Source organism: Episyrphus balteatus, chromosome 3, assembly GCF_945859705.1.
Source record: "Episyrphus balteatus chromosome 3, idEpiBalt1.1, whole genome shotgun sequence".
NCBI classification, from domain to species: domain Eukaryota; kingdom Metazoa; phylum Arthropoda; class Insecta; order Diptera; family Syrphidae; genus Episyrphus; species Episyrphus balteatus.
The window spans coordinates 80,381,045-80,403,971 of NC_079136.1; the positions used below are offsets into that span (position 1 = coordinate 80,381,045).

The 22,927-nt window shown below is 29.1% G+C and overlaps 2 protein-coding genes and 1 long non-coding RNA gene across 3 annotated transcripts; 1 reads left to right on the forward strand and 2 right to left on the reverse strand.

Annotated features, from left to right (window-relative positions):
* Positions 1 to 5,096: 5,096 nt before the first annotated feature.
* Positions 5,097 to 14,530, reverse strand: LOC129913774 (serine protease 7-like). The gene is made up of 5 exons (XM_055992617.1): positions 14,406 to 14,530; positions 13,992 to 14,321; positions 5,920 to 6,016; positions 5,574 to 5,863; positions 5,097 to 5,505 (listed from the first exon to the last, which is right to left on the reverse strand). Exons 1-5 carry the CDS (start codon positions 14,473 to 14,475, stop codon positions 5,207 to 5,209), a joined length of 1,086 nt encoding a protein of 361 aa, XP_055848592.1. The 5' UTR covers positions 14,476 to 14,530; the 3' UTR covers positions 5,097 to 5,206.
* LOC129913775 (uncharacterized) lies at positions 13,682 to 14,375 on the forward strand. The gene is made up of 2 exons (XR_008772091.1): positions 13,682 to 13,805; positions 14,051 to 14,375. It is a non-coding gene; the product is annotated as an uncharacterized LOC129913775 (long non-coding RNA).
* Positions 14,531 to 17,540: 3,010 nt separating the features above from the next.
* LOC129913771 (arrestin domain-containing protein 17-like) lies at positions 17,541 to 22,575 on the reverse strand. Its single transcript, XM_055992612.1, has 5 exons — positions 22,340 to 22,575; positions 18,797 to 18,967; positions 18,527 to 18,741; positions 17,842 to 18,469; positions 17,541 to 17,781 (listed from the first exon to the last, which is right to left on the reverse strand). The coding sequence occupies exons 1-5, from the start codon at positions 22,452 to 22,454 to the stop codon at positions 17,597 to 17,599; spliced, it is 1,314 nt and encodes a 437-aa protein (XP_055848587.1). The 5' UTR covers positions 22,455 to 22,575; the 3' UTR covers positions 17,541 to 17,596.
* Positions 22,576 to 22,927: the final 352 nt, after the last annotated feature.

A 22,927-nucleotide genomic window follows, 5' to 3' on the forward strand; every position in this document is an offset into this window, starting at 1 on the left:
AAAAATTAGATTTGTGTTTTTTCTTTTATGTGTGGATGCAATCTTTGACTAAAGTAGTTTTATTATTAATGTTTTTGTGGTTTTCTGTAACAGGCTTTGAATTCTAACAACGCAGTAACCATTTGATGTACATATAACAGTCGATTGAATAAAATTTTTACCCTGTTAAAAATATTGGGGTATTTATGTGACATATGTATATGAATAAAACAACTTCTTAAAGGGTTTTGAGCTTCAAACAAAGATAATGCAGATCATTTTGTGTGCTTTTATTTTGATACCTATCTTCCTTCATTCAGTTTTATTAATGTAAGAATAAGTCACTGTGGCGTATGCGTAACATTTTTTTTTTCTGTAAAAAATCAGTTTATATAGAATTTGTATCACTGACCAATTAATAGAACGAATTCATATTTTTTTATTAATATATGTTCGACCATTTGCATTTTACAAGTTAGATGAAAAGATAAACGAGCTGGATTTGAATAACCTGGAAGTTCGATTTATATGGTGGTTGCCTCTATTGCGATTGATTTTTTTTTTATTACAGTACAAGTCAATATTTTTTGTGAAAACAATCTTTATAGGTGCACTTAAATTACCAACAAAAGAAAAAAAAACTGAGACTAAAAAGACAATTTTCGACAATTTTTTAAAACCCATAAATTAGTAAGAGGGTTCAAATCCAATTTTTTATATGTAAAATTGTTTTGAACAAACATGAGATTTTAATTAAGTGATCTACAAATCTTGGATATGTTAGCACTCTATTTTAAAAGCTTACGTAAATCTGAAATGGTTGTTTTGCAAAAAAACTTTTCAAAAATGTTTTTTTTTTTTATTGAAAAACCTATTGAAAAACGCAGACCAACATATATGTATACATAAATTTAGAGCCCCCGCACACTACAAACTTTCTATCGGCCGACAGTTTAGTCGGTCTCTTAATCAGAATGAAAATGTATGAGAGTGCGCAAACTACAACGATTAAGTATCGGCCGATCAAAAAGTTTGTTTGATCGAAAAAAAAGTTTGTTTTGCTACACAATTGCCTTCAAACTAAAATGTTTCCTAGCGACACGATTGCTTAGTCGGCTGCCTGTGCGCACACTAGGAGCCCAACCCGACTAAACTATCGGCCGATAGAAAGTCTGTAGTGTGCGGGGGCTCTTAAAGAGATTACAATTATATTTGAGTCAGAAAACTCAAAGAAAACTTGAACTCAACTGACGTTTTATTTTATTTAATTATATTTTTTGTCAAAAATAAACTAATGTTGAGGTCTTGTAGTATTTACTGAGCACTGTTTGATGGCATCCTTACTTGTATAAAACAAATATAAGCCTTGCTGAAAAAAATAAATTAAAAAAAATACATTTTGAATGTTTTTTTCGATGAATGCATCAAGAAGCATATTGTTTTGAGAGAAATTTCCAACAAGCTGTTCATCGTCGTCGATAAATTTTTTTTTTTTTCGAAGTTCATTATTCAGTTTTGGAAATAAAATATAATCAGAAAGGCCAAATCAAGGTGAATAATTCAATATGCGGAAGCCACATTTATGTAAAGTAGCCATCGTGTAATTGCTCATGTGAACTTTAAAAGCAGATCTCCTTTTGATCTTTTACTTCCAATAAACTTTACATTTTAAAAAATAATTATTTTTAGGCAAGATTTGATGGCAGTGGAGTGACAGTATTATATTATTAAAAACAAAATTCCCACATTTGGTAATTAATCACATGGATATTTCCAACTTTTTTTATAAATTAAACTTTGTTATCAATGTAAACAAAGATTTTTCTTGACTTAACACCTTTGGGCCAAGTTTATTTTTGAAGACTAAATGTCTTTAAAATGTTTGTCAACACAAGTTTTTTTTAAGAACGGGCATTTTCTGTTCAACAGCATATGGATATTAAAAAATATCTTATAGATGATGTTTCTGCATCATTACTTTTTCAAAATAACAATATTCAGATTTAAAAACAAAAATTGTAACTTCAATTTCATTTTCCTCAAAATTACCTTTTCTGACTTAACACCATTGTACCCGGTGCCAAAGATATATCAAATGAAAGGTAATATTATCAGCATGCGTACATACTAAAGTTAAATCAAATTTATATGAGCTCAAAAGTTTAGAAAAGGAACATTTTTTCAACGTTATCTCAGGATTTTGAGTATAAAATTTGACATTTTGTACAGTTATAGTTTATTCTATTACCTATCTACAGTATAAATGTCATTAATCTATCTATTAAAACAAAAAAGGTATAATCAATTGATTTTTCCTGTCACTTTTTCGTTTCATCGTGTTTCAAATCACTACGATATTTAAGGCCCATTTGCTGAAACGAGTCTTAAATATTTATGTGAAACATAAACTCTTAAATTCTACATAGTGGTTTGCACGAACTTAAAATTGTGTCGTAAATTGCTCTAAGTTTGACATAACTTAGGTGGAAGAAATAGTAGAACTTAAGGATTTTATGTTTTACTTAAAGTATTTTATTGACCAAAACAGAATGAACGCGGCTTGAAAAATGTATGCATGTGGTAAAAAACGAAATAAATTATCAATTTAATATAAATTAACTCACATTCATTAGCATTAAGCATTTACCGATGGTAAAATTTACAACACACATTTTGGAAACACTGTTCACTTTCTGTTTTTATATTGGTCATATTAACTTTTGACAAACAAAAATATTTACAAAACAATTTTTGTCAAATAAATACTTTTTACTTGCGATATAGGACCGCTTTTTTCAAATCGGATTTTCTGCAAAACTACTTATTGTATTTCAACGAAATTTTTTATACAAAAGCATTTATACAATTTTAATATAAGCCAATAATAAAATTTTGAAAAAAATAAATTTTGGATTTTTAAAAAAATTTTGAAATTTTTTTTTTTGAAAAATCAAATTTTCGAAAACGGGACATTGAATTTTTTTGAAATTTTGTTTTTAGATGTTGATTAGTTATTTCTACAAAATGGCATACCAGTTTTATTTTTAAACTTTTTTTTCAAAAAATTATTTATAAAAAATTAGTTTTTTAAAAAACGGCTCTAACGATTTTGAAAATTTTTTTTCTAAAAATGCACCTTAATATATCAAATAAAATTGCATACTTGTTTTGTGGGGCGATTTGATTTCAGATATTGTTTTATTTTTTTGAAAAATGAATTTTTGTTTTGTTTTTTTTTTTTTTTTTATATACCTACATTTCCCAAGTTTCTATATAAAAAGTCTTAAATATTTAAGCAACTTGAACTCTAAGAGCAAGTTCGTGCGACCCAGTCGTGCATTTTATTTTTATTAAGAGCCGATTTTTTAATCTTCTAATAAACAGTCAGTTAGCTGTTTGACGAATAAAGTTATTAAGCTCATAAACAATCAGATAACAACATTGAATTTTTCAATCAAAAAGAATTTATTCTACAGAATAACAAAAAAAAATTGTCAAATTCAAAAATATTCAAAATTAAACGTCATTTTTATTTATAATTGTTTTTGTTTTCTTGTATTCCTCTGTATTTTTTGTCAAAATTCTTTCAAAGCAGCTTTGACAATTGACACAATATTTTTATTGAATTTATTCCATAGAATAATTTTATTCGTCTCTGAGGCCCATTTGCTGAAACGAGTCTTAAATATTTATGTGAAACATAAACCCTTAAGTTCTTCATAGCGGTTTGCAAGAACTTCAAATTGTGTCATAAATTCCTCTAAGTTTAACATAACTTAGGGGGAAAACTTAGGGGGAAGAAATAGTAGAACTTAAGGATTTTATGTTACTTTTAAGCATTATTAATTAAGAAAAAAAGAAGTAATATTCCTTAAAAAATGATCTTGGTTGCAAAATAAAGAGCAATTTATTAGTCAATAATAATTAACTTATTTTCATATCCCCTTATCATCAGAAAATGGTTTAATTTCCCGCACAAAATTTTTAACCACTGTTCATCATTTTTTTTTCATATTTTCAAAACATATTTTGACACACAAACACATTTACAGATCAAATACATTCACATGAACACATTTTTTAGAACCAGATTTATCACATATTTTTGGTCACTTTCTCTATTTTAGGCTTTTTTCTTGCAATAAAATTCCACAAATGTTAAAATATAAAAAAAAAATGTATTCTAACTGCTAAATTGCTCAAAAACTGATTTAATTAATTGACATTTATTTCGATGTGACAATTAAATTTGAAGTTCTCAGCTATTTATATCATGAAAGTATATCATTGCTAGGATCAACCTAAATATTTTTTAGAAACGTAGAATAAACTAAGTAGAACTAAAGAACTATGTTCGACCTAGCTAAGATTAGAATTTATGACTAGTATGAGCAAATGGGCCTGAAAGAAGCAGATAGTTTTATTCCTAGGAATAAGCTATATCTGCCTGTTGAAAAAATGATTTTTTCTCTATCAGGGGAATAAGTACTAACAGACTGTTTAACTGACTATTGAAAAATTGGCCCTAAATTAAATACACTTTTATTGCCACTTTCATTATTTTACACTTTTTTCTGCAATTAAAATTGCCAAAACAATAAATTTGTTGAATTATTCCCGGTAAATTGCTCAAAAACAATTCAAATAAACTGACGTTTGTGTCGTTTGACATTTTAATTTGAAGTTCTCAGCGATTTCTCGCATGAAAGTAAATCGTTGCTAGGATAAACATAAATATTTTTTAGAAACTTAGAATAAACTAAGTAAAACCTTAGAGCTATGTTCGACCTATCTAAGATTAGAATTTATGACTAGTATGAGCAAATGGGCCTAAGAAGTTTTCACTTCAAAAAAACTTTCCATAATTTTCCCTAAAGATTGTTCAAACAATAGAAAGTAAACAAATTTCCACTATCTGTTTGACCCCCATTCGTATATTTAAGTCTAAATGTTTGAGCTTAAAGTTATATTTTATTGATAATAACACAAGAAAGACAAGAAATTTAATTACCCTTGTTTTGTTAAGTACGATTATTCTGTTTTTCGGTAGTTTTTCAAAATATTAACGAAATACAAAAAAAAAGGAACAATTTGTTACCTTTATGAAAATTTTGACATAAATTTTAAAATGTGTTTATTAATTTATCAATTTTTACCCTAACATTATTTATAAACTGGTAAATGCAATGGATTTGCTTCTTTCACTAATCAACATAAGAAAATCGTCTTATTCCTTCAAGCTTGATACTATCCAATCTTCATATCCCGCTACGCGTGTATAAACTCCGGGTACTTCTAATCCACATCCTCTGGAATAAGAAACAATTCCCTCTATAGCCCATTTGCCCTTGAAAACCATTAATGGTCCTCCTGAATCACCATCGCAAGCATCTTCAAGGAAATTACCTCCTGCACAAACTTGTTGTGATTGCAATAAAATTACTTTTGCTCTCCAGAATGCCTGTTGACATGCCAAATGCTCACCAATTGGCACGGCTACCTTCTGTTTAATGCTACTTTTTTTATCTAAAATAAAATAAAACCAAAAGAAATGTAAACATAGTATTAAAAGATCAAAAGATGAAAAAATATACCTTTTAGTGTCCTACCCCATCCGGCAACTACCAAATTTTTACCCACTTCACTGGGATTGAGTTTTAAGACCCATGGCATGCAAACTGGTGAAATAAATGAAGTGTATTGAATTTCATCTTTCACACGAATCAATGCAATATCATTGTGACGATGTCGGCTTTTTATATTGTAATTCGGATGAATTATAATACTTTCGATGAAAACATTTAAAACGGGATCAGCACAATCAGTTCCGATGCAATCTATACCGTTATTTTCAGTATCATATTCTCCCAAGCGAATGGAGTTACTAGTTCAAAATAAGTTGTCATTTAAAAATTACAATCTATAAAATGTATTACTTACATGTTTGGCTTTTCAACAATACAATGCGCTGCGGTTATAATGTATCTAGAATTGATAATACTGCCCGCACAACCAAAAATCGGTTCTTCGTCCGTTCCTGAAATAGAAGAAAAAATAAATCTCTAATTTTGATGAAACTACTATCAAACACAAAACCAAATTAAATGGAATGGAAATATCTCAGGAACCAGACCTCTAAGAAACTTTTAGTTTTCAGTTATAAATAGAACTTAAAAAGACCTTTATTTTGATATTTCACTCGATGGATTTAAAGGAAATTTTTAAAAATGAATTTTTTTTTTGATTTTTTCTCAAAAATCTGAAAAAAATTAATTTATATTTTTTTTAATGGAATGCATATACCTATTCACTGTGAACTCATATCTGTAAACCAAAACTTGTTTCGAGACTTTGGTCAAAAGATATAGTGTTCGGAATGGAAGGAAAAGAAACTAAAAAAATGTTTTGTTGGAAAAATTGCACTGGCCCTGAAGAACTCTTAAGGGCGCCCTCTTGCGGAAATACGCGAAATTTTAACGAATGTGTTACACAAACAGAAAAAAAACCATAATAATAGCTGTGTTTCATTTTACTAGTAATCCAGATCAGATCATTGTATTTATTTGCTAAACAACAACAAAACAAAATCCTGCTTTTGTTACAACAATGATAATAAAAACAATGATCTGATCTGGATCACGGGAAATTAAAACACAGCTAATATCGTTTTCACCGTAGTGATGGGAACTATCGAATGATTTGAACTATCGATAGTAAGTAACTGAATGATTTGAACTATCGAATAGTTCATTCATTCATTCATTCATTCATTCATTCATTCATTCGAATAAAAACTATCGAATAAAACTATCGAATAAAAACTATCGAATAAACTATCGAATAAAAACTATCGAATAAAAACTATAGAATAAAAACTATCAAACATTCAGTTATTTTTTACTCACAATTTTTTCATTTGATTTATATTTTCCAGTTTTTAGTAATATACATACTTTGTAAAGTACATACTTTATTTCACTGTTTGCAGTTTTTTAACTAGAATTTAAATAATATTTCTCAACTGAGGTTACATTAAATAATAAATAACAAGTACTGAATCAGAAAGGAAGATGGTTGTTGCTTTATTTTTACTATGTTGCGAAAAGATAGCCCAATTTTTGCAAAAATATAATATAATTAAAACGAAAACAGTGGAAAACCCACACTGAGGCAAAACATTTGCGCACAAAAAGAAACAAAATATTATTAGGTATGTCTCGTAAAACCAAAATAAAACAAAATTTTCATTTCATCTTAAAGGAGCATCCATCATACATTGAAGTACATAATATAAAAATCGTAAAATAAGGAAAACAAATAGTCGAAAAATGACCACTGGAAAGGATTTTTTTTCCTTTTCTTACACTTTCTATTTTTGCTCATCCACATGCAAAATTGCAAATATCTAAAGTATATACAATAATTCAAACCAACCACACAGTTGCATCATATTATTCTTTACAAAATCCACTTCTTGACACATATACCTGCTGTCTGTGCGTGCGCGAATGTTTTGCTTTTTCCGAACCCATGTCTCGTAAAGTGATTGAAAAGATGGGTTTTCCCACTAATTAGGATCATAAACTATACACTGGCTGAACAATGAACATGTTCCGCTTTCCAGGTCAAAGAGTTATTTTTTTCTCTTTTGTCACTTTTTTATGACACCGCACTGACCGGCAGATAACTTCTATTCTTTTCATGCACCGTGCCGCCTTTCTTTTTCTTCTTTACCGCCTTTGTTTTGAAAATATGGGCACTCCAACATAAAACACATAAATTCAGTCCTGACAAAACTTTCAAAATATCATTTGGAAGATCACACATTATGTGTATCATCATTCATCTTTCTTCAGTCCTTCCTTCAAATGCAGATAAAATCATTTACAATAAAATTGTGAAATCAAGAGAAAAAAGAAAATAGTAGGGAAATAAAATTATGACTGATTAAAAAAAAAAACTGAAAGAAAACAGTAACTGAATATAAAAAAATGCAAATGAAAAAACTATTCAAATGAAAAAACTATCGTTTGAAAAAAACTATTCAAATGAAAAAACTATCGAATAAAAAACTATCGAACGAAAAAACTATTCGAATGAATGATTTTAAACTATCGAATGAATGAATATTTTACAACTGTCGATAGTTTGATAGTTTTTATTCGATAGTTCCCATCACTAGTTTTCGGTCTTCAAAAATTTAATTCTTGTAGAATTACCTACTGAATAAATACAAATACCTATTTGGTATTAAAGATTACGAGTAATCTCAATATGGAAACCCACCTAAAAGAAAAGTTTTTTAAAGCAATCCAAAGTTAAATCTTATGGTATACCTAAACAACTGGAGGATCTTGCAAACTACTGTGGAATCGAACTACATTTTGTGACGGAATATGGATATGGATAGTGTTCGAAAGAAATGCTTTACGATCTTGTCGCGAAAGTGGACGAGCAATATAGAAGAGATTGTATCAGGGGCGGATCCAGGATTTTTTTCTGGGGGGGGCACAAGGGACGGATTGGCAAAAAAAAAAAACAGCAATAACAGTTAGAAATAAAGTGAAGTACCATAAGCAGAAAATTTTAACGACCCACAGTGGTCTAAAACCTGGCCAAAAATATTTAGGCACATTTCCCACATCAAATAGGTACCAAATGACCAAAAAGTTATTCGGAAGGAAAAATTTTCATTTTCTTGTTACAGTAAAAGCCACTTAAGTGCTAACCCTATTACTCCTGGATTAGCCGGAAGAAAAAAAAATATAAAAAATCAGAAAATGCACGTACAATTCTGTGCTATATTAAAGTTAGTAATCTATTCTTTATTTAATTTTTTGACTTAAGTTGTTTCACCAAATAGTTTTTGAGAAATTAAGTTTTAAAGATGAAATTAAAAAAAAAAAAATGTTTACGTTTTTTAATTGATTTTGTATAAAATTTTGCAATATTATGGACATAATTATACCATTAGTTAATGACCTAGTAGTTTTTAGTCAAATACTAAAGACTTAATTCTAATAAATATTAAAGTTCCTAAGAATAACAAAAAAAAACTGAATTATACTTTTTTGCCGGGAAACCCAGTTTTGTTTTTTTTTTTTATTTGCATTAACCTTTTGTAACCCAAGGTCGTTAATTTAAAAATTAATAAGTCAATCGATTGGCCTTTATCTTTAATAAAACACGTATTTTTTAAAAATTCAATAAAGTCATTATTTACTTAGTTATTTCGATATTTTGGGAGTAAAAAAAAAGTTCAAATAATTTATTTTTATATAAAAATTATGCAAAAACTCCCTTAGGAACGTTTTAGTCTTTTAGTCCAGAGTTCAAAATTTTAAATCATTATCCCCACAACTAATGTTTTCAACGCCGGTGCTCCTCATAACTTCAAAACTACTGCACCGATTCTTTTGAAATTTGGAACACTATTTTTTTTACATATTTTTAGAGGTATCCCTGGAGAAATTTTCTCAATAAAATAATATTTAAAAAATCTATAAGTATAAGGGTCGCTTTTGAGGAGTTTTTTTTCAAGGGGTCTTTATTTTCGGGGTGCAAACTTGAGCAAACTTCTGAAATGCAAGTTTGTTCTACATATCCAGCAGTTCTATAATATATGGTTTATGCAATTTTGTGACGTGTTCCGCTATTTTAAAAACACTAATGTTAAAAAAAATAAATTGAACGACTGGGGTCGCACGTACTTGCTCTTATGCTTAAAGTAACTATAATGTTAAAGCTTTTTATACAAGAAATTTAAAATTTGATATTTTGAAGAAATTTCATAAGTAGTATAAAAAAATTAAATCTGTTTTATTAATTAATAAAACTCCGTTTAAAATTATCTTAAAAAAAAAATAAATATGCCATTTTATTTCTTGTATAAAAATGTATTTTTAGAAAAAAATTTTCGAAAATTGTAGGAGCCGTTTTTTAAAAAAATAATTTTTTATGTATAAAATTTTTCAAAAAAAAAGTTGGTATGCCATTTTGAAGAAATAATTAATTTACACATAAAAACTAAATTCCAAAATTTTTCATTGATCCGTTTTCAAAAAATTGATTTTTCAAAAAAAAATTTTGAAATATTTTTCAAAAAACCAAAAATGCGTTTTTTGAAAATTTTCTAAAATTTTAATATTATCTTTACTTACACACTTTTGTATAAAAATTTTCATTTAAATCGGGTAAATGTTGTACGAGATATTCAGAAACGAAAAAAACCGTTCTATGACAGGTACCGTTAATAACGGTACAAAAAATATTTTTTTTATTTAAAAAGTTGGCTCTTATGTGTAGTACTACACACAAAAATTTTAATCAAAATCGTTAGAGCCGTTTTTGAAAAAAATTAACTTTTCTATTTCCGTTATATGGCAGGTACCGTTAGTTTTGGTCATAAAAAAAAATTTCAATTTCCCCTCTAGGGAATCACCAAAAACTGCTAACTACCAAGTTTGAAGAAAATCACTTCACTCGTTTAGGCTGCAGCTCCAGATAGAGACAGACACACAGACAGACAGACAGACAGACAGACAGACAGACAGACAGACAGACAGACAGACAGACAGACAGACAGAATTGCCGGACCCACTTTTTTGGCATTCTCTATCATCGTAATGTCATGTAAAATTGTTATCTCGAGTTCGATTTTTTTTACGAATCCTAAACTTGCCCTATAGTACCTATATCGCAAGTAAAAACAACGAAAAAAGTGCAAATTTTTTAACCCCTCTGTATGAAAAAATAGAGTTGCATATACCTACAATTATTATTTTTTATATCATTCAATGTCATTCGATGTCCATATCAAAATTTTTCACCAAAATCACTTTGAAAATTCACTTTTTTTTTAAATCGAAAAAAAAATTCGTGTGTACCCAACAAATAGCCGTTTATTTATTTGTGAGGTGGAGCTTTTCATTTGAAAGGGATGCAACAATCAACAAAATTCGCATTTTCAGCCAGAAATAGACAAGAGTTTCACTCAAGTTCTTTCTGTTATTATTCATATTTTTAAAACTCTTATAGTTTGATTTCCTTTAAGTATGAACTTTAAGTTCTGGGGGGGGCACGTGCCCCCGTGCCCCCCCCCCCCTGTATCCGCCTATGGATTGTATACACAGGGCAACTTCGTAAGTCCATAGGAGTGTATAATTATAGCATTTTAAATCATAACTTGTGTCAAAAAAAAAAACTACTTCAAAAATTATATCGAACTAATTTCGTCGATATTCAAAATGAGAGGAGAGCTTAATTATATACTTCATCGATCTGGTTCACAAATTAAGTGCAATCTATGTATGTAACCTCGCACATCGTGAAGATTATAATCCACTTTATTGGAAGATGTAATGTTCTCAAGGAAATACGAAAACAAAATCTGGGCAGCGATGCGAAAAGTGAAATCGAAGAATATTCATCAATTCTTTCAATTCTATTAAACAGCCTTTATGTAGCGGAAAAGAATTATAAACGAAAAGTTTAATGGCGTTTTTGATTGGCTCTTCGGAAGCGTCCGGAATCATTCAGAAGCCTTCTGAAAGTGTTTTATTCGCCCGAGTTTGACAGGCAGAACGCTTCTCAGAATAAAAATTCTCTTCTTGATTTCAAAACAGAATTCAAATCAGAATTCACTCAAATGTCAAAATGAAAACACTCAATCAGTGTTTTTTATTTTTCATTCAACAATTTATTGTTTTTTGAAATTTAAATTAATTACAAATCAAAAATGGATACATTAATGGATAAATTCCCATTTTCTTCGAATAATAATTCGCAATTATCCAATCTAACACCATAACTTTGGTTTGCAAGAAAAAAAAATTATGCAAATATTTGACAATTTAAATTTCAGACAAATAAAAAAAAATAGAATTGAGTGGAAGCGATTTGAACTGTTCCATTCGATTTCAGAATGAGTCAATTCTTGAGTGAAACCAATCGAAAACGACATAAGAATATAACAAGTTAACAAAGTGATTAGTTGAATACAGTGTTCATCTAATATTACAGGTAAAATAGGCATTTAAAAAAAATGAAAGGTAACTTTTATACCATTGATATTATCGGACTTATAGCGGATTTTCCTCATTTACAAAAAAAAAAAACACCCTTTTACATAAAATATTTTTATAGAATTCTTATACACTCCTGCTCAAATTTAACGCACATCATATTTATTTTACAGAAAATTCCTACTATTACTTTGTCTCACAGTATCGTGGTTATTTTCTCAAATAAGACAGGAGTGATCTTAAATTGAAGGTATGGAGTAAAATGTTTGTGGGGAAGATTTGGAGAGATATGCTGAAGTCTATCTGTCAACCCGCTAACCTTTTAGAGATGAGTCATAAATTTTCATGAAGTAAACTCTGCTTTACAACACCTACGGAGTTAGTGAGCTCTCCTAGACCTACTTTAAATACCCAAAAATACTTGACTGATATCCTCGAACACCATGCGGTTCCAATCACCCCTAGATTTGGTCCACAGTTCAGTCTGATGCACGATAATGCATGCTAGAGTGGTTTGAAAATATCTTCAAGATTAAAATATGCCACCCTTGAATTGACCACACAGATATTCGGATTTGAATTCAATAGAACATGTCTAGGAAATGTTGAAAAAAGTGCATTTGAGGCCGAAATCCACCTCCAAGCATTCTTGATCCACAGAAAATTGGAGTGAAAGAAAAGTTACAATAAAACCTTCAAATGTTAATTCGTGGAATGAATAGATGACTCCAAGTTGTCATAAGCGCTAGAGGAGACAATGCCAAGTATTGAATAAAATTATTGGAAAGAACTGTCACGTGCTTCCATTTTTTAAAATTTTTTTTCTTAAAAAACAAAAATTATTTTAATATCAGTTTTCAGACCTTAAATTGCTAAATTTGGTTCATCTTTTTTTTGGTTGATAATACTGTTGCAGTTTAGCATTTTTCTGACTTGCTTAATAATAACCAAACACAAAAAAATACAACAAATAATTTAAAAGCCATTTTAAATAAGATGTAGGGGTATGACTAAAGAAAAAAAAAGTGTGCGTTAATTTTGAGCAGGAGTGTAGATTCTTGGTTTCTGTTATACCTAAATCAAACCAGTGTTCATTGGTGTAACATTTTTTTCCCAGTTTTTGTGGTACCTACTAATTCCGAATTTCATCATTTCTTAAAAAAACAAAAACACCCTTTCACCAAAAATATTTTTAAAAACTCTATGGACCCTTTGTCCCTGTTTAATCTAAAACCTTCATCCCGAATTTTGTCAGTGTAGAATGTTTTTCACATAGTTTTCGGTTATATTTTACTTGTTGAGGTAAAAAAACAAGCACCTTTGTTTTTAATCGGCAATAACTTTTCTAAGAGCAATCGTATAGACTTTATTTTTATGTCTTTAGATTCAGCATAAAAAAATACCTTAAAAACATGACGTGTCATATGATGATATTCCACAAACAATTTTTTTCACTATATTTTCGATCTTCACCATCTCCCTCTTGTCCGCGAAAAAACACCCTTCCATCCAACTTTTTTGTTGGTATAGACTTTTTTTATCCTAGGTGTTATTAATGTGAAAAGGCTTAACACTGTTTCACATTCTAATATAAGAACTGATACTCTGTCATTTTTCCTAAATCTGAAAACCTCAGTCACTCAATAAAAAAAAAAAAAAAATAGTCTTTAAACTTTATGACAACGCTCAATTTAAAATTTAATTAATAAAAAAAAAACCCCAACCAAAATCGTATCCAAATAGGCCCGATCGTTTTGAAAGGCATTAACTTACCTATAAATTTAACAAATCTCTGACAAGAATGTAAGTATACCTACTTCAATGAACAACTAAAAACACTGAAACAAATTTAAAACCAGATCCAACCATGATTCTGGTTAGACTCCCTGTTTTTACTATTTTTAATAAACATCTAATATGTATTTATGGATTTGCAAATTAATTGCTAAGAACTTTTCAAGTTCAATATTTACTTTTTAGTAAGCTTACCATAGTTAAATAATGCCATCCAAGGAAACTCATCAATTTCTGTTTCTTTTCCACTATAGATCTTGCTTCCACTTGGTTGATCACCACAAATTTCAGGACCAGGTAGCAAATCGTTAGATAGCCTCTGATTTATAGCAGGATCCTTATAATTTGTATCAGTAGTGCAGCAAACATATGGAACCTCTCCAAAACCATCAGTGCAAACAGAATCACTTAAAAACTGTCTCTCCTCAGGTGTTGGTGATGCTTTTTCTCCTAAAGCCTTTAAAACAGGACATTCTGCTATTGTTATGCAATAGCCTTTCCGTTGATTAGGATTTAAGCAATCTTCTGTAATATATTGACACAATATTTTTAAAATGTACTTCTATTTGATAATTATTACTCGGGGGAATTTTAAGTCATTGAACTCACTATCTGCAAATACACTTATTGCAATGGAAAAAAACAAAAAAGAAAAGCTTGCAAAATTCACAGTATTCATCTTAAGGTCAGATTTGATACTGGTTGAACTGATCTGATATTGGAAAAATAATTCTCTTTAAGTTTGCAAAGTTAAACTCAATACAGGGGGATTCTCTAATTTTAAACAAATTTATTTATCAATTATACAAAACAACTGGTTTTTTAAGATATTATTCAAGTAGGTACTTAAGAGAACTTGCTTGGATCATTTAAGTGAGTGTGTAATTTGAAGACGTCATTAATTTGAAACTGGTTGATCAGGGAAAGATTTCAAAAACAAAATCTGAATATTAATATTGAACTTCTTATGCACGAACTTGCATTTTATTTGTTGAGAATAATAAATATTTAATCGATATTCAGCAATTAAATAAAAATAATAAAACTTGTTTCTTTTAAAATTTATTCGATGTATGTATTTGTATTTGTATATGAATTTAGTTAAATGGTAGATAATGGTCATGGTGTATTCATTGTATAAGAAAATGCTATACCTCGAAAACTTTGATTGATAACAATAAATTAGTTAGGTTAGGTATTTTTCCAAAGGCGTTGATAAATGCTAATAGATTGAAAATTTTGATCCTAGTGACTTACAAACTCTTAACCATTTTTTAAGTGACACACCTTTTTCGCTGACACAGTGACACACCTCTCATGCCCGAAATGGATCATTAATATTCAAAGATTCAATTCAAAAGATCCATTAATATTATTTGAAACCAATATACTGGGTGCGGGGGCGTCCAGGGCTCAACGGCTGACCTAGTGGTCAGTTCCGATTGCGCTTTTTTTTTTTTGAAGTGAAAACTTCTTTAGTATCGTAGTGATTTGAAACACGATGAAACGAAAAAGCGACAGGAAAAATCAATTAATTATAACTTTTTTATTTTAATAGATAGATAAATGAAATTTATACTGTAGATAGGTAACAGAATAAACTATAATTGTACAAAATTTCAATTAATTTCATATTCAAAATCCTGAGATAACGGTAAAAAGATGTTCTTTTTATAAACTTGATTTAACTTAAAACATGCTGATGATATTACCTTTCATTTGATATATCACACATAACAGTATAATGCTCTACAAGTTGCACAATCTTTAAATGAAAAACTTAAAAAATACCTCAAAATGCCTGTATAGATCTGTTGCCGATGAGCAGCCACTAGTGTAATCTCATTTTGAAATTTCGACATGGTTGGCTTTACAAAATTCTTACTTTTTTTTAGGCATCGTAGAAATATGACTGAAGCGTCATATAAAAGCTGAAATAATAAGCTTTCAGATGATATAAAATTTATTATAGGTTATCTTTGAAAAAAAAAAAAATAAAAATAAATGGTTTTAATGGCGTTAGAAGAGAAAAAAGATTAATTTTTTGCTATTTTTGATAAAAACTGATTTTTGTTTGCTTTTTTCATAAAATATGATTGTTTTGAGTAAATTATTTTTATACTTTTTAAGCATTGTAAAAATTTAAGTATGTCTTTATTCTTTAGGAAAATTTGTTAGCTTTTTAATGGTGTACCTAATTTCTTTTTTCAAGAAAAATTATTTTTTAAGGTTTCACTCCTACCACTTGTGAAATTTAAAACATTACGAATTTTTAAAAAGCTTAAAAACTTTAACCATACGAACAAGTACTTTTAATCTAGTCGTGGAATTTATTTTTGTATGAATTTCCATTTGGCAGCAGATCAGTTTTATAAAACACACACGCAGATATAACGTTGTTTCCAAAATTTTTCACCATAAGCTTTATAATTTTTATACTTTATATACTTTGAAAATAAAGAAACTACCTAGGTATTAAATAATTAAAAGTTGAGCCATAAACACTTGGTACTAGCACCTTCAAGATGTTGTTGTTGTTCAAAGATTATAAAAGTAATAGCATTTATTGAAAAATCGATATTTTTAAAAACAGCAAAGTTTATCTTCACCATTTTGATGTCAATATTTTAACCAAAAAAATTTATATTGAAAATTTTATTTTTTCTTTGTACATTTTGCACTATATTGGATAGTTCCCTATACTGCGTGTTCACTATATCGAGCGTCTACATTGATTTAAAAATAAAACTCACATTCATAATTTTATTTATCAATATTAGAGTAAATTGTTGCTTGGAGGTAAATTATTAATATATTAATGATCGATTGAAAAGGTTAAGAAGTATCTTAAGTTGACTTAAGATATTTCGCGTTTTTTTCTGTTGATCTTTACTTTTCAGTCGGCATAACTGTTTGTTTTTTAAATTTTATTAGGTATTTTCGGACTTACCGCTATTTATTTTTCTTTTTCAAATACAAATTTAATTCTGTGTACATAACTTGTTGAGCTTAAATAATTGCGACGCCACTGTATTTACGATTAGAGGTTAGATAAGAAATATACATAATATATGGCTTTCCACTTAATAAAAACTTTGAGCTTTTTTTCTTTATTAAGCACATAAAAACTTTGACTGACTACTGGTCCCAAATTTGAAGTTCAACAATCAAATGGAAATATTATGGTATCTCTGGTAGGTACTTTTAATAAGTACCGGCACAAATCAAAGCTTTTATGTTTTTAGTTTCTGTAATTCGATTGTGGGCAGCAAAATATCATCCACAATTCATTAACGAAATGTTTTTCTTGACAATAAGTGGCGCAAGAAGCGCCAAATTTCTTTATGGATGTGTCTGTTTTTATAGGTATTTTACAATCCACATCTATAAAATGTATAGTAAAAGAGGGAACTTTCATGTTGAGAACTTTTTTTCAGCATTAAATCAAAACTTTTAAGGAAATAGCTTTACTTTAACGATTATTCTTTTTTAAGATTTGCATTTTAAAGTTCAATTAAATATTTTTCGGCAAAAAGGTTCATATTCAAACTTTAAAAAATGTCCGTTACATCACGAAAGACAGACAAATTGCAGATGAAACTGGTAACCCAGAGTTTACTCAAGTCTATGTGTAGATATAGAAGCTAGAAATTAAATATTTAGAATGATTTAAAATTGAACGTTTTAATTTCGACAAGGAAATTCGTAAACCTGCTACTACAAAAATAAACTTTTGAACAATCGTAGGTTTCTTACTTTTATTTTTCATTCAATGAAAATTTCAATCTCATTAAAATTATCTACAACCAAGTACTTTTACCAGGATCATTATTTGAAAAAGTTTCTGGTTCAGATGGAGCACACGGTTCTGTGCAACAATAAACTGGATACCTGGGGACAAATTCACTCTTCCCCAGAGCATTTCTATCTTCCTCGTTGACATCTGCTCGAGTCATGAAGACAGCTTCTTCATATGAGGGGGGTGCTTCAATTAAAAATAAATTAATTAAATACACTATTCAACTCCCACATAGAATTTACTTACGAATTTGATGACTTCCAGATGACACTGGATCAGAAAGATTTCTTGCAGGTTGCGGAAGCATATTTCCAGACATTGTAAAAACCCGTTCCTCTATTGAACTGGTGACTTCAGATCTTGGAGGTGCAGTTGCCTGAAATCTGCTATAATCTGATGGTAAAGGTTGTTGATTTATAACTGCAACTATTGGAACATTTCCAATTGTAATTGGAATAGTAACAATAGGATTTTGATGCAGTCTTTTAAGCTTTGCTTCTACTTCAAGTTCATATGAAATTTTAATAAGACGACATAAATTGTAGCAAGTCGGTGGTGTAGCCGGAACTCTTATAAGTTGAGTAATAGTTCGTGTAGTTTTTGTGTTGACAACACCTCCTTTGATTTTAACCAATTTCATTTGATCCATACGCGAATTCATTTTCGGATGGTCACTAAATATAGTAACTAACATAACAAATGATATTTTCAAATCAATCACTGGAACCGTGCTCTCATTGGTAACTGTGATTGTGGCAACTATATCTTCACCGGGAACATAACCTGTTTGTGGAACGAAAACTTTCATTTTCAATGGCTGACTTGTACAGGGTCCACAGCAGAATGTTTTGAAAGTTTCTTGAAATGCAGGTACCTAGAATTTTTGTATTATTTTTTTTTTTAACAAGGGTTACCATAAGTTCGATCTTACTCTGAGAACTGGTGAATCATAATTCAAGTCCATTAATTTTAGAACAGTAAATGCACGTGAGTATGTTTGATCAAATTTCCAGGGTCGTACAAGAACAATTTTTACCACATAACGTACATGACCATATTTTCCTTCAAATGACGAAGGACACTGCGGAGGGAGGGGACATGCGAAAGTAAAGTTGTGCAATCCTTGTTGAATTTGAATAGATTCACCTTAAATTATGGAAAAGTAAAACAAAAATAACTTTTTCGGTATAAATAAACTTACTTTCTTCCGATCCTAAAAGGTATGTTGTTGTAGCAAAATAGTCTTCTCTTCCATAGTAAGTTTCGCTTTTGCTCTTGGTGCCTGTATTTTTATTATCATTTGTGTGATTGTGGCTGTTGTTGTTTTCAGTCCATTTTGTACGAGCGAATCCCACAATTTTTAGAGCCAGACCTGAAATAAAATTATTCTTAAGATTGAGGATGAAATTATGGAACTTTATGGTAGGCAGCCAAACAATGATTTCTGTACAAATTACTGAACAGAACAGTGTTATGTTATTCCTAACCTAACTAGTTTACATCATAAAAAAGAACATCAGCAGTTCTTAAAGGTATTTTAAAAGACCTTTGATTTTTAATACTTAAACCCAATCTTATACTGAATTTCACAATTGCAAGCATTTGTTACAATACTAATACAATATACAACTCTTGAAACCTTCCAAGAAGTTTGTGCAGTAAACACAACACTCCTCATAAAAAGGCTTTTAACCCCTATTTACATTCAAATTTGAATGAATTTTTCATGAACTAAAAAAATATTGATGCCAAATTTAATCAATTAACCATCATCGCCATAACTTTTGATTTTTTGCTGTCGGTCGGTTTGTCTTGATTTTTGTCGCATTTTACAAACATGACAGATCATTTTTTGTTTGTTTTTATGACTCCCCGTTTGGACATTGAAAATGGTGGCTTTGTTGACACTAGATTTTTTCAGGGTTTTTATATTAATTTATTATAGAATGTAAAAACAAAGATAATTTTTAAAGACTAGTAGCATTCATTCAAGCACGTACCATTTTCTTAAAAATGATTTTAAAAAAATGTGAATAGTTAGAAGAAAATCACCCTATTAAATTCGGTTGTCCTTGTACATTAGGGTGTCCGTTATTTCCCAAAGTGATGTTTTCGGGGGAGACACCCCCAGATCGAAAGTTTAGGGCATAAATAAGGGGAATTTAGCAAAAAAAATTTTTTGGAGGTCATTAACCCGTGCCTCTAAGGTCATACTTTCCCCATACAAATTTGTATGGGAAATTTTTAACTCATACATAAAATTTTTTTTCTCTCGAGTTAAATCATCTATTTTTAAAATGTTTGTTGATTCTGGTTGTAAAATAGCTCATTTAAAAGATTACATTCAAAATTTCCCGTTAAAATTTTTTTTTATATTTTATTTCGGTTTTTGAAATTATTAGCTGTTTTCGTAGTTTTTGCTTTCACCTATCACACATGTTTAAATGCAGTTTTATTGGGTTTTAATTCTTTTCAAATATTGCATTCAAAAATTTGTGTATAAATCAAAAATTTTAATTTTTTTAAATTTCTATTTGAAATTTTTGCTGTTTTTATAATAAATAAATATTATTAAATACTTTACCCTTTCTTGTTTGCAACTTTTTTGATGTAATTTTTTAGGTAAATAGTTTTTAAACAAAATTCAATAAAGATATTGTAAACATATCTTTTGTAGTTCAAGAAAAATAAATTTAAACGTATAAAAACGGCAAAAATTTCAAAAAAAAATTTTTTTTTAATTAAAATTTTTGATTTATACACAAATTTTTGAATGCAATATTTGAAAAGAATTAAAAACCAACAAAACTGCATTTAAACATATGTGATAGGTGAAAGCAAAAACTACGAAAAAAAAAGGAGCTATTTTCAACCCAGAATCAACAAACATTTCAAAAATAGATGATTTAACTCGAGAGAAAAAAAATTTTATGTATGAGTTAAAAATTTCTCATACAAATTTGTATGGGGAAGTATGACCTTAGAGGCACGGGTTAATGACCTCCAAAATTTTTTTTGCTAAATTCCCCTTATTTAGGCCCTAAACTTTCGATCTGGGAGGTGTCTCCCCCGAAAACATCACTTTGGGAAATAACGGACACCCTATTGTACATAAATTAAAATTTTAATTGTAATCAGCTGAATTGGAGGATTTAGTCCTCGTATCATAATCTATCATATGACAACTTTAAATTATTCATAAAGGTTTACTCACTTAAAAAAAAAATGTTTGAAAAAATAGGAAAAATATTGAAATCCTGCATTTTTTAGTGAATCACACAAGAAGTTGGATGTAGTCACTCACAAAATCGTTTAATTGTCCTCTCTTTTCGCCCCATTTTTGGATTTTTGTTCAAAATTTAAATTTTTTGAAAAAGGGTAGATGGAATGGTTTGTAAATTGTGTTTTTCATGTATCGAATAGTTTTTTTTTTAATGGCATTCCAATCTTTTTATTTTGAAAAATGTGTGAATAATTTTGAAAATGGGAGGATTTAGAACCAAAACAATTTTTTCGATTACCCAAAAATGTGTTTTGGAGACGAAGGAAAAGTTCAATTTTAATATTTTAAATTTAATTTCCGTGCAATGCTATGGAATTTCTTGATTTAAGCGTGTTTTTCAACCTGAACATAAAAATCTGCATCTTGAAAAATTAAAAAAATCCCCTAAATCATGCAAAGCGTAATTGCATTACCCAAAAATAAAATTATAATAAAATTTGTAGCTTGATTAACCTTTTTTTCTTATTCGATTCTTTTACATGCAGTAAGTTTACATAAAAGCACGTATACGCCATAGTCCACATGGAAAACGAGTAAATAATGTGAATTATTTCTTTGGCCTAGGTGTCAACGCTCTCAAATCGATAGTAAATAACACTTGCACTCAATAACTGAACAATAAATTCATCTTCTTTATCGCCGCAGTGTTAACAAATAAACAGAAAATAATTGATTCTAATAAGAATCAAGAAATTCTTCAGCGTCTTAAATTCTGTTTATTTAAATAAAACTACAAAACCAAAAAAATTAGCAAATAAAAATTTAATGCAAAACTAAACAAATACATATAAAAAGAATGTTTTATTATAATTTTAGTTACTCACTAACCAAAAGTCCTTTTAGGTTTTTTTTTTTCGCTATCGTATACATAATCTTGTGATGTGCTTATGGCGCCTATAGATATTTATTCAATGCTTCACTAAGCTTAAATAAATTTAGAGAGGCAGAATAACGAGGCCCACTTTTCGTAATCGTAATATTGTGCCTGATTGTTATGCCGAATAGGTATACAGATACACGTATTGCAATTCAACGTGCCTATCAATTTAGGTATATTTTCAGTTTATTTCTTTAATTGATTGTTAACATTTTTAATTTTTTATATTTTAATAAAAAATATCTTTGGACAATTGATTGATATTGAAGTATTATAAGTTTTCTGAGTCACTAATGAAATAAAATAACCACATAATACTAATGTTGTGTATGAAATAACAATATCTTGAAACTTTCAAGTCCATCGTAAATTCAGTGCCAACAACACTAAATTTCTAATAGATAGAATGGGTGAAAATGCAGTTTATCATTATCAGAGTAAATTAACTTCTGACCTTACATAAAGCAATATTGCCATGAAATTTGACTGAGACTCATTAAAAAATTCTTTCTCAAAAATCCTTCCTTTTTTTTTGTAATTTCTTTGCAAAATATTTGTTTCACTTTTCACATTTCCATACAAACCTTTTATAATTTTAGTTTTATCTGTAGACAAAACAACTCTACCGGATACTGTTTGGCCAGCAAAATAAGTTCCATGTGGATTTTGATCGAAAACAATCTCACAATTCACAACCATTTCGAGAAATAATTAACAATTAAATTGATTTCTTTAACTATAAAAAAATCTCTTAAATTTCATAACTTTAGCGAAACAAACAAACAAAGTAGACTGATTTCTATTCGCATGGTTTTTTTTAACATGCTGCTTGCAAATTGATTAATTGAAAGTAACTCAATTGAACCTTATGTGAACCGATATTCAATATCTTATCTGTAAACTCAAAGATAAAAATTGTTTTGTTTAAAATAAAGTGTTTATAAATGTGGTGGAATGCAAGGTGCTTGTTACTGATTAGAGAAAAGGGAAAGAGACTGCATTAGAAAGAACGTATATTATAACTTTTTTTATTTAGGATGCTCTCCAGTAAAAGTGGCTTTGTGAAAATTGTGGAGTAGGTAGTATGTGGAATGTCACAAAACGAGTCAGAAGGAATTAATTATCACGCTAGGGAATTAAATTTCTGTAATCTGCTATGAAATTTAACGATA

Excerpts from the sequence above, each read along its gene's own strand:
- LOC129913774 (XM_055992617.1), bottom strand. The coding sequence starts at position 14,475 with ATGAATACTGTGAATTTTGCAAGCTTTTCTTTTTTGTTTTTTTCCATT. Across the intron at positions 6,017-13,991 it reads GATGGCATTATTTAACTATG|GAACGGACGAAGAACCGATT; the intron begins GTAAGCTTACTA and ends CTTCTATTTCAG. Across the intron at positions 5,864-5,919 it reads ATTGTTGAAAAGCCAAACAT|TAACTCCATTCGCTTGGGAG; the intron begins GTAAGTAATACA and ends ATTTTGAACTAG.
- LOC129913771 (XM_055992612.1), bottom strand. The coding sequence starts at position 22,454 with ATGGTTGTGAATTGTGAGATTGTTTTCGATCAAAATCCACATGGAACT. Across the intron at positions 18,742-18,796 it reads CCTTTTAGGATCGGAAGAAA|GTGAATCTATTCAAATTCAA; the intron begins GTAAGTTTATTT and ends CCATAATTTAAG. Across the intron at positions 17,782-17,841 it reads ATCTGGAAGTCATCAAATTC|CACCCCCCTCATATGAAGAA; the intron begins GTAAGTAAATTC and ends TTTTAATTGAAG.